Source organism: Aptenodytes forsteri, unplaced genomic scaffold, assembly GCF_000699145.1.
Source record: "Aptenodytes forsteri isolate BGI_AS27 unplaced genomic scaffold, ASM69914v1 Scaffold402, whole genome shotgun sequence".
Lineage (NCBI taxonomy): Eukaryota > Metazoa > Chordata > Aves > Sphenisciformes > Spheniscidae > Aptenodytes > Aptenodytes forsteri.
The window spans coordinates 691,940-708,965 of NW_008795144.1; the positions used below are offsets into that span (position 1 = coordinate 691,940).

The 17,026-nt window shown below is 40.5% G+C and overlaps 1 protein-coding gene across 2 annotated transcripts; it reads left to right on the plus strand.

The window, feature by feature from the left end:
* Positions 1–821: 821 nt before the first annotated feature.
* CUNH5orf63 (chromosome unknown C5orf63 homolog) lies at positions 822–10,015 on the plus strand. Of its 2 annotated transcripts, none has more exons than XM_009278517.2 (4): positions 822–842; positions 5,095–5,215; positions 8,572–8,628; positions 9,406–10,015. In XM_009278517.2, exons 2-4 carry the CDS (start codon positions 5,096–5,098, stop codon positions 9,583–9,585), a joined length of 357 nt encoding a protein of 118 aa, XP_009276792.1. In that variant the 5' UTR covers positions 822–842; position 5,095; the 3' UTR covers positions 9,586–10,015. The 2 variants fall into 2 exon arrangements, with proteins under 2 accessions (XP_009276792.1, XP_009276791.1); XM_009278516.2 differs by lacking the exon at positions 822–842 and adding an exon at positions 1,872–2,008.
* The last annotated feature ends 7,011 nt before the right edge of the window (positions 10,016–17,026 follow it).

Consider the following 17,026-nt stretch of genomic DNA (forward strand, 5'->3'; position numbering starts at 1 on the left):
AGCCCTGGACAGCCGACACTGGCGGGTCTCTTGCACGCTCTTTGTTTTTAACGGGCTTTGACTCTTCCTATCTGCAGAGGGCATTACTGATTTAGAAAATACCATCAAAAGAAATCAGGCTTTCTCATTCCAGGAGATAATGGGAAGACCTCTGGACACACTCTACCCGATTTGGCTCGCCCCCGGCCCTTGGGGGGGAATGGGTCATTCGGCTGAAAAGTTTTCAAATGGAGATGTTCAAAACAGGCGTTTAAACTCTCTTATAATTTTACTTTATGATAATGGTCCATTGTATATGCAAGTTCTTTAGCCTTCAGAAATGGTCTCGTGGCCATTACAGCAACCTTTTGAATGTTTTTTAAATTGTCTGAAATTTGGAGTGCGGGCCTCGGACCAGAGTCTGGAATGGATATTTCTGGAGGGATCACTAAACAAAATTTGTTGCGCGTTAGGATGAAATTATACTTTTAATATTTTCTGGGATGGAATGCAATGGGTTTGTAGCATTTACCCCATATTACTGTAGTTTGGAGGAGAAAATATACAGAAATATGCATTGATTGATATACAACATCACCTCGCAGAAACAAGTGGTATTACTGATGACGTTTTTGAATTTTCAGTTGACATAAAAACCTGATTCTTCCCTAAAGACCTTTAGAGTTAGGTGTGTTTGCAAAAAGAAGTTCAAGATTTTCTGTATTTTGCTTGCCTTCTCTGAAAAGCTGGTGGGGTAAAAGCCTTGTGGGGATCTCAACAACTACAGGATTTGGTGTCCCTACTCAGGCGTGCTCCTTGGTCTTTTGCTGTGGCACCGTATTTTCTTGTTCAGCATTTCCCTGGTAAGTAATCAAACTGACAACAGCAGACTGCCAGCAAGTTTGCTTTCTTTGATGACCGTAGCTGGTTCTGAATGAGGGACAACAGAAGAAGGCTGTTTTAAACCACTGCTGACTTGGGCCATCAGCATGTATTCATTACATTTGCATCTGCTTGCTTTCCCCATTCTCTTTCAGTTGATATTCCTTTGTCATACTAGAATGAGGATTAAGTGGATGGTAGGAGTCAGTTTAACAGACACTTATAAAGTTTCTTTAAGACAAATAGCTGGAAAATGTCTAGGTCATTTTCAGTGTAACATTTTCCATGTTCCTGATGTGTTACTGTTACCTTGCAGACAGAGGTGTGATTTGTCCAGGCAATCCGCATCTTCCGTCAAACCCAGGTTAGGGTTCCAAAATCAAATACTACGTGAATGTAAAGTGTATACAGACAAATGCCTGCAAGGTCATAATAATTTCATCCTTGTGTATATGTATACAAATCCATGGAAAACAGGACGTAATCCTGTCCAAATATGTTGATAATTATGCATATAAAACATTCCGAACCACAGAGCAAGAGTATATTGGTGACTTGAAGCTGAGATTATTTAAGAGTATATAATGATAGTATATATCATTAAAAGGTACATAGTTGGTGAAAAAATCAGCCATGCTTGTCTTTCCTTGATTGATGCTAAGATAAGGTTTATATAGATAATTATCTCGTCTGAATAATGGCTAGTTTTAGTGTCACATTTTATTTTTCCAGCAGATTAGGATTTATTAGGTGATGGAAATTCTATTAACAGGAAATGAGTCCAATTTGGCTTTGCAAAATACAGCATGGGCCAAGTCCAGACTTACAAGCATCATTTGTTAAATCATTCTGTAGCTTTTTAGTATAGGGGAGGGTAAGTTCTGAAGTTTGCAAGCATCCTTCTTTACATCTACGTATTAATTTTGTTCCTCAAACAAATCTTTATAATTACTTGGGGGTAGGCTAAAGAAAGATCCAGAATAACCACGTTGAAAGATTTTGTATGTGCTTTTCATGTTTTAGTTTCTTCATAACAAAAGACAGATATGATACAGATGCGAGCAGGACGTGAACGCCATGGGGCATCTGTGTGACACTTTCCTTTCTTTTTGTCAGTGATGAAACCGGCATGGAAGTGACCTCTGAGGTTGGAGCTCTGCATTCCAGAAATGTTGCTCAGCTTAGCACAGGCCACTGTTGGGAACCTGCTTGTTCACACGATGGTAGTGTGCGTGCACTGAACACCCGTGTGGCTCTGGGATGCTGTTCAGACAAATTGAGCTGCTGCAGTAGATTTGCCTGATGAGTGATTGGATATTTGCTTTCATCAGCTCCTGATCAATAGCAACTATACTTAACCCTTCACAATATTAGAACCCTTCAGTGTTTGTGCAAAACCACTGCTACTTGGTTTTATCCACGACCTTTTTACTTAATCCAGTAAAATAAGATTAGTAAATTCTGCTGATTTAAAAGCAAATTTCTATGGGGGCAGAGCCTTAGTTGCAATCCTGTGAAGCTGAAGTTGCACCATGCTTTAGCCCATGTTAAATGCAGCAGGTCTGATTGCTTTCCTTCCTAATGATGCTGCCTGGCAACTGTGGGTTTCAGAAGCATAGGGAAGTCAAGCTGTATCGTCTGTTCTGTGGGAACATGATGCCATCTGACAGTATCTCGCCCTCCCTCAGGGCTAGATGTCTCAGACTACTTTATGCTGATGGAAGAGCAGAGCATGACTGGGGCTTGGATGGAGGCTGATGTCATTTTAAAAATCAGGATTAGTCCTTTGAGTCTTTTTGTAACTGGCATTACAGTATGCCCTTAATATCATTCTACACAGATGAATAAATTGACAGCCAGGACTCTGTTTTCCTTAGGTTACTTATAAAAACATTCAGCCAGTCTTATGCTAATTCTGGAAACAGCAGACTCTTGCTTCTGTAGTAGTACTGGTCAATGAAGATTTGCTCCTGAATTCCGAAGATAGTGTTGCTTATAATTATTTAAAATTGGTAAGGAAGTAAGACACTGTGCTAGTTTATTTCTTTTTGTGAGATCTCAAAGCTTAGGTACTGATACTGTCTTACTCATTCCCCTTCAGTTGATATTTTGGTAGGAGTTGTCCAGGGGACTCAAATTTACCAGAGGGTGGAGGGATCAAAAAAGGAGGTATAAAGGAGTGAACCGGGGCCATTTTATACACATATGTGTATATATGGGGGGATAAGATACATGGACATCTAGGCTTTATTCAGTCTGTTGTTCACAGAACAATTTGGGGACATTTTCCTTGTTTTGAAGGCACAAAATTTGGCTTGCTAGGCTGGTAACAAAAGCATTCATTTAAAAACTTGCCAGAATGCAAACTATTTGTTTTGGCATTTTTATCTTGCATGTGAGCAGAGCGACATGCTGCAGTTTTTTATGGCAAAAAACCATCCATTCTGGGCACCCATCTACTGTGGATGTTAAAATTTCTAAGTATGACTGAGGCTATTTACTGTCATCCAGATTTGCATTTTTCCAAAAGGTTCCAAGCTTATTTTTGTATTTATTATGAAAAATCCCAGACAACTAGATTTCCACCTGGCTAAGTAAAACAAATGCAGTAGCTGCCAAGGACTATGACCTATGGCAGTGTGTGCTCTGCCAGTCACCTGCAACTTTGCAGTGACAGCAAGTGTACCACTCTGCCCCTGCAGCTGACTCTTACTGGTATCAAGCCTGACATGTACAGATGAAGAACCCTTTCTGTCCCAAACTAAACAGTAAACCCAAAGCCTGTTCATTGCAGAATGCTCTATTTGGACAACTTTATTTTTACACGGTCAAAGAAAAAAAAAATCTGATTCTTTCCTAGCATCTGAAATTTTATAAGTCAGGCTATAATTTTCAAAGGGTAATACCTTTTCTTTGTATTTGCTTTGTTGGAACTTCCGGAAACACGGCAAGTTACCCTTACCAGAGTCCTCTGGAAAAAAAAAGCAAGGTGTCTTTTGACAGTGCAGTAAGGCTGGTGGAGGAGTGTGATGTCACCCATTTGATTTTTCTTGTGGTTGTTGCTTAGAAACACAGCAGTTAAGTAGCCTTAAGTTTAGAGTCCACTGCGATGTTTTGTTCTTCCTTAGTGGTTATGCTGGCTAAACTGTGTCTCTTAAAACAGGACTATAATATTTGTACTGAGAGATTCAGTGAATGCACTAGGCTCTTTTTTACTGAACACCCTAAAACACACTTATCGGTTGCAACGTAGTCCTGCTCACACTCAAGATGTTTAAACTTGTGCCATTACATTGTGTGTTTGTGGTTAGCTGTAGTTAGTAGAACTACAGGTAAGTCGTGCCTAAACAGAAACTGAACAGAAGCGGTCTGGCTTTATGTAAAACAGACTTGATTTTCCTGGTGTAAATTCTGATGTCAAGTGTTGTGTCTGCCGATAGTCTTGGTGCAGACTCCCTTTTGCTTCTGTTTTTTGCCTTTCAGTCCTACAATGCCTTGTAAAGGTCCCATTAAGACACAAGTTTGGAGGAAGCACTGCTGTTGTTAGTAGTATTATGAATAGGTGACTTCAACACTCCAATGTGGCACCCTTCAACAACACTAAATTTACTTAAACTCTCCCAAAGAAATCCCAAACCCATCAACATCTTTCATAAATTAATTTGCTGTTGCAGGAAGGACTCAAGGCAATGTGCATGCTTTTAATATTACCAAGTTAAATTGACTTGGCTGCAGCTTTTTATTCACTGCAGAAAACATTATATTAATATTCTAATTAGGTACAGATTAGTTTCTTGATGGAATAATTTTGAGTAAGTAGAATATGTCAAGCACTGCAGCAAGTTTACTGCGGTTCAAAGCACAGCACTTTGCATTTTGTTAATATGTAATTCTTACTGGCTTCTATGCAGTTGAAACAGCATAATGCATTTATGTCAGCATTTGTGTTAGGGAATTTAAAAAGGCATTTCAGCAAGAAACCATAGGTGTGTTGTTTTTTTTTTTTTTTAATGGAACTACACTTTTTGAGCTACGCAATGTTTCTGGCCTGCTGCATAGTAAATCATTTTTCTGATTAATGTGTTGGTACTGTGAACATAAAAATCCTGGGAAAATGGTTTAATTGTGTGTATTTTAGAACTGCGATTGAAGTATCACATTTATCTTAACATTAAATTTCATGACCTATAACTTGCCACAAAACAATTAAACATTTTATTTTTGCTTTAACAGGATGATGTTGCTTCATTTTCTGAGCAGAACACTGCAACTAGCAAGACAGTCATCCAGTCCACTGGGGAGACAACTCTCTTCAGCCAGTGCAAATAAGCCAGTGTTGACTTTATTCACCAAGGTAAAAGTTGTTTACAGAATACAGCTAGGCAAGACTGCGTATTTATCAGCTTTGATATACATGAATCCCAGAGGAAGTGGCTTGGCCACGCTTTTTTGTCCCCTTCAAATTTGTGTAGTATTGGGCATTTTACTTTGGAGGTGTCTTTTACACCAGGCTTTACAGCACAGTCCTACTCTCGTTGTAGCAAGCAACTAGTTACAACCAACAAATGAGGATTTTGAGATAGCTGTGTCTCAGTGACACTACGGTCCATTTACTAGTTGAAAATTGTTCTCTAACTGTCAGTGTTTCATACTGGAAGTGGAGAACAAAGATGAGTTGTTATACATAATCTGCCCAGGACAAGCATCAACAGCCAAAGTAGGCTCTTCAAAGCACTCGTGTTTAATTTCAGCACTATGTGTAAGACTGAAAATATATCCAACTAGTGTTAGTAGCGCACGAAGAAAAAAAAGTAGATTGTGCTTTACTCTCTTTTTGCTTTAGTGGCTGGGGGGGGGGAAGAAGGAAAAAAAAAAAGGGGCAAAGGTTTGTCTGTGACATGAACAGATAGGATTCTTAAGCGTATTTAGAAAACAGATGTGATGGGCAGGAATGGTCACTTGTGAACTGTCACCTTCCATGAATTGTCGTCAAGAGCCTGTGTTATCTGCAGAGGTCTTCTGCACTTTTAGATAGGATGGCACGCGGCGGGCTATGCTGCATTTATATGGTTGATGTAGCCTTCAAGAGGACAGTGACTAGAAATGCAAAGTACTGAGAATGTTGACATCGGTATGGCGGTATTTGTTGGAGATGGATGCAATTAAAATAATTTCCTCCTCCTGCACAATGTTTGTTCATTCCATCCCTAGCCGTAAAGGAGTGTTTAAACTGTATAACACATGAATAGGTTAAAAAATAAAAGGTCATCATCTGTTTATTAATCAGAGCAATGCATACTATAAGAAGAATTCCTCTTTAAAGTTACAGCTTTCTCTCCCCCTGCCTGATTCAGCATCAACTCATTCATAATCCAAATGTGATAAGGTAGGGAATAATGAGCTTATCTTTGGGTTAATAAGTGGAAAAATGCTCTTTGTATGATTCTATGAAATTTCGAACTGTATGAAATCAAATTTTCTAATAGCAGAGTTCAAGTAGTTCTCTAAAGGGGCCTCTTGTTGAATGTATTTTTAACTTAAAATGTTTTTTCATGTCCAATACCACTGGCAATTGCAAAGCAAAATGCAGACTACTTTAAAATAAATCTAATCTGCACTCTTAGTTTATGCTAATTAACTCCTTTTTCCCTCCTTCCTATTTTTAAGAATAAGGAGAAAGGAGGAGAAGGCAGGAGGGAGCTATGACTTCTGCAGCCACTTTAAACTGATAGAAGCTAGCACTGCCAAATGGTTTTCCCCTCGTGGGTTCCTTTTATTCCAACACAAGCATTCATGCAACAACTGCTCCAGGTTAAAAAAAAAACACTTTTTAAAAATTTTTTTGCAAGGTTACTATTAACTCAGGTCAATTCTCCTGTGTAGCTCTGCCATGCAGCTGTTTTGAGTGCTTATGCCAGCACAAAAGAAGCAGTGATAGGAAGATGGGTCTGCTTCCTTCAGCATCAGTGCCAGCTTAAAATAACTACAAAACTGCAGTCTAAGTATGCAGCATAAATGGCAATTATCTGTAGAAATAAAACTGTCCCTTCACCATGTGTATTGTCTAACAGATCTAGCTATCAGTACAGCATATGTCACTTTGGGAAGGGATTTTTACTACCTCAGCAGTAGGAGTCCCTTTTGCCACTGTAATATACATCTGAGAGAGAAGGTTGTCCAAGGCAGCTTTATCCAGGCAGCCCTATTACAAATTAACATAAAGCAAGTGATGACAGAGACCTTCTGTTGCACTGTTCTACTGAAAAATATGTACTAATATAAATGGACTGTTGAAACAGATTTCACTGTTAGTTGAAATAGTTCACTATCTGATTTTAAACCAGTTCCAATCTTACTAGTACCACGTAGTGCTTAAGCTTGCCACCAGAGCAGGAGTGAAAACATATTCTTTGCTAAGAGTCAACTTAGTTTGTCAAATGCTTTTATGTGACTGTTATGTTAGAAAGCTCTCCACGGGCCTAGGGGAACCAAGTATGTCCTACTTTAACTGTAAGGAGCCTGGCATGTTACAAAACTGATGTGCAGGATTCTGGGATGTTCCTTTCAGTCACGAATATCAGGTATATCAGTCCCTCCAAAAGCAGCAAGAACTAGCAAGAGCACAGCACTGTTGATCTTTAGCATCTTGCATAGGTTTTCAGAGCACAAGGACTTGTCTGTGTGGGAAATGCAATTTAGATTAGATGTGAATTAAAAATAGAGTATTTAATCCAAATTAATTCACACATAGGAAATAAGAAATAGCTGTTTCAGATTAACTCCATGTTTAAACAAGCCCTAGGAAGACTTTAAGTGGGAGGGAGAGGAGAAGGTCTTTTTCAGCTGTGAGAGGTATTTCATGGCAGAGGGACAGAGCCATCACCTTCACCCCTGTATACTTTGCTGTGTGAATTATAGGCCAAATTCTGCTATTACAAACACTGAAGCAACATGCCTTCATGTGAGTCACTTCTTCAGGTACGCACTGCTCTAATGGTCATGACGCATGATCAGCAGAAGTCAGCTCTATAACTGTAGTGGAGGACCAGGGAGTTTTCAAAAATGAGAGGTTTTCTTTGACCCCATCACAGGTCAGAACACTGCAGCTGTTTGCCGGTTCTCCCTGCTGGAGGTTACTGTCCTCCTAGCTCTGCAGGTTGGAGGATCATGCTTAATTCCTTTCAGGCAAAGTCAGCTAAGTTATCTTAAGTCACCTTCTTTTGCTATTTGAACTGACCCAAGTGACTCGATTGGAAACAGATTACAAATTACTCATGTGACTTCCTCATTCCCCTTCTATCAAGAGAAATTCTTCTATCAAGAGTGGTACCTGCAGTTGTTTTCAGTTGGTGATGGCAGTGCTTTGAAGATTCATTGCTGCTCACCAAAAGAAGGGCTCTGTGCATGACCTTCCAAACCATGCCCTTGAATCAGCCTTTAGAAGAGCCGTTGAAAACTGTTAATTTGCACCATGAGAAAAATAATAGCAAATGAGAAATAATTAAATTCTGTGGCTGAATAGTTTATTTTCTTGTCATCCCTGCTGCACTGATAAAGTAAAGATTTAGAAAGCAGTAGGACAGGGTGGTACGGGGGCGGGAACCCACACTTACAGTAATGATCACTGCTGTCTCTGTCTGTTACTTTACAGTGCAAATTATTTGTGTGTTTTACTGTATGCTTTAAGGTGGTCTGAATATTTTTCTTTAGAAACCATGCCCTCTATGTGATGAAGCAAAAGAAGCGCTTGAGCCATATAAGAGAAGGGTAATGTATTGCAATACTGTATACATTTTCTATATAGAAAGAACTGTTAATCAGGATTCTTTCTTTGTAAAAGGAAATTGCTTGGATTTATTTGCATCCGTTATGCTTTCATGGGTGACCTCTTCAAGACAATTTCAGCACTGATTTCCATAAAACTCATTATCCAAAAGCATTTTGCAACAATGCTACTCAAATAAGTATTGGCAAACTAAACCAATATACACCTTGTCGCAATAGTTCTTAAAACCACTGCTTTTGCAAGACTGTTGCCTTCTCTGGTAGAGGAGTTTGCAACTTTTATGAGGCAAGTAGTGATACCATTTGGGAAGGATGTTAGTAAGTGGGGTTTCAAATATTTGAACTGTATGTGATTGCAATTTTTGCTGTTCTTCAACCAGGTTTTGATCTCTTCCTTGAAGGAGGAAACTATTAACAGAAGCATTAAGAGGTGTTGCAACTCTGCTGCCTAACAGGCAGCTGTTGTGTTGCCAGCTGCATATTTGTTGTGGTTGATGCTCATAGGAGAGTGGTTCTGCACAGAGGATCAGGAATATCATCCTGGACTAGGGAGAAAGTCCTTTGCGGACATGCAGCCAAGGATTGTGGCTACATACATTTTGTACCCAGAAAATGGGCAGTTGTCTACAACATGGAAGAATAAATCCAAAAGCACCAAGAAAACAGCCTTGCATTTCTGAAAAAAATATTGATCAATAGACAAGCAGGTATTCTTTTTCAGTGTCCAGTAGGTACTAACGTTTTTCTTTTCTGTCACAGTTTATTTTGCAGGAGGTGGATATTACCCTTCCAGAGAACTCAGCGTGGTATGATAAATACAAATATGACATTCCTGTTTTTCATTTCAATGGGAAGTTCCTAATGAAGCATCAAGTAGACATTCAAAAGTTTGAGGACCAGCTTATGAAGCTGGAGTCGCAAAATGATGGAAACCAGTGAAGAAAATGCAGCTGCTCTGGTGTGGATCTGAAAGGACCGTGCAACATAAATTGTGTGAAAAAGCAGTATTCATTATCTGGCCTTATGTTTCTTAGAACGTATGGTACCAGTGTCCTAAAAAACTTGAATTACTTGTATTCTATTTTGTATTCATCATCCAGCCCAGCTGCACCAGTAGCAACCTTTTCTGCACCGTTCATTTGCTGCTATCCTAGGCTGACTTTTCATTGACAAGAATAAATGCTGCTCCATAACAGCAGATAAAGTGAAATGTGTTTCAAGATTGTTAGTATGTGTAAGCTGTAGGTCTGTGAGAGACTTCCTTGAAGAAGTCTAAGAGTCTATCCTAAGTGCTCATTTGAAATGGAGAAGAGGGTATTTACTGTAAATGAAAAGGACACTTGATTAAAGACAGCACACTCTCACTGAACTAGTCATATCTATAGAACAGTCATCACAATTTGATACAGCTGTTACTAATGCATGAACACTGAATAGTTTATTTTTCTTCTAATGGGATGAACATATGTTGCACTTAACGTCTATTTTATCTACTACAGCAAGGTTTGAGCTCCTTAGTACTTGGGTTACTCCCAGTCACAAGGAAAATAAAGAGAGTGAACTATGATTGAGCCAAAAGAGCCAAATCTGTAATGAAAATAGAATTTATTAACTCCAAACATGTCTCTCTGAATTCTACTAATTTCAGAGTATAAAATGAAAGTAAGAAATCCTAAAAGTGTCTTTAAAAATTTCCTAGCCTAAGGTATGGGACTTCTCCCTTAGACGCCAGTTATGTTCTTAAAAAAATCTATGCTAATATATGGTCTTTTGCCCTGCTTAGGGTTGCTTGTGGCATAATTATCCCATCATTACAAATCCAGTGAACAGAGAAAACATGTTTCTCTGATATTATGGGAACAGTGCTTGGTCCTATGGACTAGAGTTCCATGGTAATTGAGTCCAGTCATTATGCTTTCTGACAGGAATCACATTTCAGTTCTGTCTGCAACACAACTGCAAATCCATTTATCGTGTGGCAAGAATACCCTTTTGTCAAGGATTACTGCGGTTCTGTTAGTGCATCGTTGGCAATGTAGGGATGTGAGGTAGACAGACAGAATGCCTAAGTTAAATATATTTTCAGGAGGAGGGGAAAGATAGATTAAGGAAAAGTCAACCATTTTAAGTTGAATGATCTGTAATAAGCACTGGAGAGAGTTGTTGGTATTTTTGATCTACTTAATAGATTCTCTAATGCAGAAACTAAACCCTACCTGCTGCATTTCTGTTCTTTTTACCATGGTGATATTCAGTCTTCTCTCATCATTAGGAATTTAAAGAGGGACACTTGACAGATGTGTCTTCACAGGGGGAAGAATCCAGATACAACACCCAGTTAGAACAGCAAACTGAAATTCATTAGGATTCATTACGGACTAGCTTTTGGAGTATGGTTCAATAAGAAGTCAGCTGATCTGCTATGGTGAAAGTGGGCAGTTCCTATATGGCACCATCCTAGAATGTCTTTAGCGTTTGACAGACCATTTGCAACCCAATTCTGATGTATTCTGCAAGATGAAAAATTTCTGGGCGGTGGGGGGTGAGAAATTAAAACTTTCTTCTAGTTCAGCAACTTGAGTCCACTCAGGAAGGGGTCTGAAAGTATCCAAGAGCTCCCAGGAGGGAGAGCTGTGCCCTTTTCATAGCAGAGAGCTTTAGGTAAGTTCAGCCACATCATCTAACTATACCCTGCAATTTATAGGACTTCTGAAACTTCCATTTCATAGCAGTTCACCCTCCTCAAGAGGTCTGCAGAAAGAGAATGGCATCAAACAGTATGGATTTACTAGATTTGCAAGAACTAAAGTGAAGCGTAGAAGTTTAAGCATCTCCTTAAACTTGTTAAAGACTTTTCATCAGCAGTTCTGTAACTGTTTGATCCAAAACCGAAATTACAGCCAACTGTTGCTTCTAAAGGAAAACACTTATCCTGACTTTAAGTAACCAGTTTATTTTTTTGTAGCCTTACTTTACCTTTAGATCCTGCTGCTTTGCCCTGATGTGGTCATTTACATTGTAGAGGAAGAGTAAGTTGAGGAGACTGTTAAAAAAAAAACAAGCTGAAACTTCTCAGGATTAAGTGACTGAACTTGAGTAACCCGGCCAAGTGTTAAGTGTGGTGCTTTCCCCAACATGAGGGGGAAAAAAAAAAAAGGTAAACTTGAAATAGCAAGATGCTTCTTGAATTGTATGTTGCAGCATAGTTTTGCCCTATGTACGGTGCTCTTTGTCACCATTGACAGAAGAACAGGACCCTAGAGACAAAAACTTCTATATTTTCTGCAGTTCATAATGCAATTAGTCAAGTGTACCACAAGTTACTGTTAAATAATAGGTCTGAATTACCTCTGTATCAGCAAGCAAGTGCCATTTGCTTTCCTTCTATAATCTGAGATGGTTTCAGAGGGCCCAGGTTTTTCCTTACTGAGGTTTTGTAATAAGAGAACTGGCATATAGCACTTTTCAACCATAGTTCAAACGCTTTTCTAAAATACAGCATTATAATCTCAGATACGGAGGACAGAGGTCATGTGGACTTGCCCATTTCCCAGTGTACATCACTGACAGAGTCTGGAATAGCCATCAGAGAGCAATTTGCCTTTGTTTTATTTTTAATAAGGTCTGTTTTGGGAAGAAAAAAATGGAAGCTAAAAGCAAACTTCTTAATCGTATAGGAGATGATGAATCCCTTGTTCCTTATTCATTCAGACTGTGGAGGTTTTCTTCTGTAACCAGTGCCAGATTTTTTTCCCCCTTTATTTTGTACAGTGAATGATAACAGGATTTTTATAATAGCTTTTGTCTATGGTGTAGCCTTTATCAGTGAGGTGGAGGTTTTCCATTAGTTCTGGCTGTGCATGCTAGTTGCATATAATGTACAGAGAAGGGGTGGCTGCTTCTTCCCACTCTTCTTCTAGTGGGAAGAATCCCTCCCTGCTGTGAGCAGGGACATCTTCAACTAGATCAGGTTGCTCAGAGCCCCCTCCAACCTGACCTTGAATGTTGCCAGGGATGGGGCATCCACCCCCTCTCTGGGCAACCTCTTCCACTGTTTCACCACCCTCAGCGTAAAATATTTCTTCCTTCTATCTAGTCTATATCTACCCCCCTTTAGTTTAAAGCCATTCCCCCTTGTCCTGTTGCAACAGGCCCTGCTAAACAGTTTGCCGCCATCTTTTTGATAAGCCCCCTTGAAGTAGTGCTAGGCTGCAATAAGGTCTCCCCGAAGCCTTCTCTTCTCTAGGCTGAACAACCCCAACTCTCTCAGCCTTTCTTCATAGGAGAGGTGTTCCATCTTCATGCTTTTTTTTGTGGCCCTCTTCTGGACCTGCTCCAACAGGTCCATGTCTTTGGTATGCTGAGGGCTCCAGAGCTGGACACAGTACTCCAGGTGGGGTCTCACTTCTCATCTTCCTTGTCAACGCAAGTAGCAGACTCAGGTGTGTGAGAAAGGTCATTGCAGACTTATGTGCAAGCAACGGGCCTGGACTCCAGGGTGAATGTTCTACGGTATGGAAAGATCACTGCCAGCCACTCCTCTCCAAACACCACCCTGTCCTTCCAAAGACAAAACATGGGATATAGTGCCAAAACCTTCCAGCAGGATCTGAGAAGATGCTACTGTTTTACCGTTTTAAGGGAGTGGAAGCCCTATTCTCATCAGTTTGGACACAACGATAGGAGGTGGAAACATGTCAATATGGAGTGTTGGTGGCACACGTCAAAGAAGGAGCTGTGCTAGAATCGTTTCCAGATAAAAGCACTGCAGTACAAGGTGATGAGCAAGAGGCTGACAGTTCATTTTGGACCATAGGTGCTACTACAGGGTTCTCATTGCAAAATTAGGTTGTGTGAAGGTTGCTCAAGAGGTTATTCCCTTCTCTGTTACCTTCTCTGAGGAATACAAAATACTGATGTAAAAACTCCAGGAGGCCACCTTCTCTTCTGAAGCCAGCAGCTCTGCTCAGTGGAATAATAAAGCATTCAATGACTATCTTCACACATAAACACTAAGAGTTCACATCTTCTAAGTAATAGATCAGAGAGAGAAGTGTTTCAGCATCATCTTCCATTTCTCTGCCATTATCGGTCCTAAAAATAGTCATGTGAATTTGTGATCCCATAGGCAAAATAATTTATTAACCTCAACGGGACCAGAATTTTACCTCAAATAGTTAACTACTTTCCATTTCCTTTGGTATGTGGGGAGACTGAACAATTGCTTGTGTGACTTAGCATGACTAGCAGGTCTGCCACCGTCATTTTCCAAAAACAAGAGAGCATGTATCATACGTAAATTTGAGGGTTTTTTCTTCTTTTTGAATATGAAAAATGCAGCAGGCTCCCAGGACATACATCTCTCTAATCAAATGTGTTAAAGTATAACCTTAAAACGAGAAGGCATAAGCCCCTGCTGAATATATATTTATGGAGGTATATGCAACTTTGTGGAAACTGACAATTTACTCTTGACAGTGAACGTTGGCAGGAGCGCAAAGCTCCATAATGTACTATCCCTGTAATGTAAAAAGAGCTTGAATACAAGATGAACTTATTTCCTATTTCTGGCCAATTAAAAAGCACATACACAATGTCCTATCTTCTTCCAGTAACTATAAATAAAAAATACCCACCAGGCTTACTTGCTTATATGTTCTACTTCTCCGACTCTTTATTTGTGTCTTTAAATTACTCACAGTACATAGAAGGGGTTGTCTCATTTCTTTAAGCATAGCACTGCTAGCACAGTGCCTTCCCATCCAAACTGGCCTGCGATACATAACCTCAGGGTCCCTCCAAGCTACTTAAAGACAGCTCTTTCCATAAAGTATGGGTCTCATTTATATTGTCTTTTTTCTCTCTTATTAGTATCTTAACTCCCCAAAATAACAAAAAAATCTGTATGTAAGCTTAGCCAATTCTGAAAGTATTAAATTCTGTTTCAGTCTTGTGCATGCATTCATCTTTAAATCACATGGCCATCTGGATTAACTACCAGTGCAGCAACACGTGGAAGTAAACAAAGCCACATGTGCAAGTGTTTGCAAGATCACAGCTCATTTTTTTTGCTCAGTGACAGCATCACTTTCCAGTCAGCTTTGCTCCATGCTGTACCAATATCATGTCCGTTTTCTATCACGTCCTGCTGGCAAGAAGGCTCCGTTCCATTCTTGTGAAGTTGCTGGACCTTGGGTACCCAAACCTGAGTTCTTGCAGAGCAGGACTGGAGCTGGGAGATACACCTGAACAGGGAAGTTTCAGCAATTGGGGAACTCCAGCTGAATATTGACTTGTGCTGCCTTGGCAAAAGGCATGGTAAGAACAACAAAACCACCCTCTGTCCTCTACCCTCACCTCTTGTAGCATTTCAGTCAAAGTCTAGTTCTTGGTCTTTATCTTCAGGTGATACATGACACATGCCCAGGATATCCAAAGGGAAAAATTAGTTCCTCCAGGAGACAAATACTCTCAGGTGTCTGTCTTATCTGTGGAATGAACTGCAGGGACTGAGAGCACTCCAGACCTTCCACATTTTTCCTTGATGTTGCCTTCTGGAGTGTATATGGCTGATAAAAACTCTATGCACAGAATATAAAATAAATCCCCCCCAGTCATACACACACACACAAATCTTACTGCAATGAGACACAACTACACCCACTTCTCCTAGGGAGAAGATGAAAGAACATGTGGCATGCATTACTGGAATGCACCTAGATATTGTGGTGACCAGGGCATATAAAACTGTCAGCTTTAATTCAGGGCCTTACTATAGGCCGTGTATTTTTAGCCTGCCTCCAAAAGAAATGAGACTTGGACCATGTAATCATGTATCAGCCCAATTCTTTTCCTTCCCTTCTCCCCTTCCTCCCGTCTCCTTCCCAGGAACGTTTAACCCAGGGACCAGTTCCACAAAGTGATCCAGCTGGTGATATTTTTTTCAGCTATTACATTCCTACAAGTTTCCTGAAGATCTGCTCCCAGGAGGGTGGCAGAAGTCTCTCCATCCATGTCCCCCAGTGGGGGAAAAGCACGCTGAATGAAGCCACCATGTATTTTGGCCAGCTGGCTGCTCCCAAGCAAACAGCAGAAGGGTAGCTCTGTACTGACTGTGACATTTAACATCTCCCATCCAGAAGGCGTATCACAGCAAGTATGCCAAGGAGTCACATCGCTGCAGTGGAAGGAAGTTTATGGGATAAAGGACGCCAATCGACTGGTAACCAGGCTCATTAATTTTGTTTCTCACAAAAGTCTGTTTAATCGGAGACAAGTGCTTGAAAAGCATCACTGCAAAATTCAGATGCTTAAAGACAAAAAAATGGTCAGAAACCACATTTATACACATAGATTTGATGCGTGCATGGGTCTAGATGTATATTTAAGCTTCTACTCTAAGAGTCAAGGCGTCCATTGCAACAAGGTCTCCATGGTGGTAAGGGTTTGTCACTGCAGATCTGCCTGCAAGGCTGGGTTCCAAGTGACTTTATTAATGTTCCCACTCCAGCAAACATCTACATTTCTGCTTAATTTAACTCACCTGCCTTCTGCCAAGGTTTACTGAGTGACTCCAACAACAAGTGCTGGGCCCTCTCCTTTTATTTTAATGCACAGGTAGCACCCGTATGCAGCTTCCATTTCCACCTGGAAGAGCGCCTGTGTCAGTGAGGGTGGACACACAGCCGGGTGCAAAGACAGGTGGGGTTTTTTGCTCCACTGACCAGAGAGCAGACCAAAAGCAAAACCTTCACATGATTAGGCTTCTAGCAAAATTTAAGTATATCTTGTTGTTTTAATGTGCAGTTGTATCAAGAGAACGCAGCCGTTTTACAAAAATATAGCAACATAAATACTATCTCAGCCCTGCAATGTTCATTTATTTTTGAACAAAGAAAGCAAGGTTGTTTGAGAAAGGCCATGAAAGGGAGAACTAATTAAGCAAACAAAACCACTAGCCTCCAGGTTTCCTTTAGGTTATTCAATTGCTATCTTAGGAACTCGGAGCTGTAATTTTAGATACAGGTTTGACCGAGTTTCAGCGACTTGGACGTTTTCATTGACCGCAATAGGAGCTTCACGGGCGGAGGTGCAGCGGGCTTCAGAAAAGCTTTTCCTCTCAGCCTACCGAGAAACGGGTATTTTGAGGTTTTAACTTCCTTGTGACGAGAAACCGACGAGCTGTTTTTCCATGTTTGTTTTGGGTTTTTTATTTAATCCGGGCTTGGGCCCCGCACTGTTCCCCTTAACTCCAAGACTTACAGACGGCTTTCGCTACCTGGCGGCTCCCGCCTAGCACGGGGCGAGCCCCCGTTTAACGCTGGCGCAGGTGCCGACGGCGAGGCGAGGGGAGCTCCCGCGGGGGCCGTCGGGGACCGGG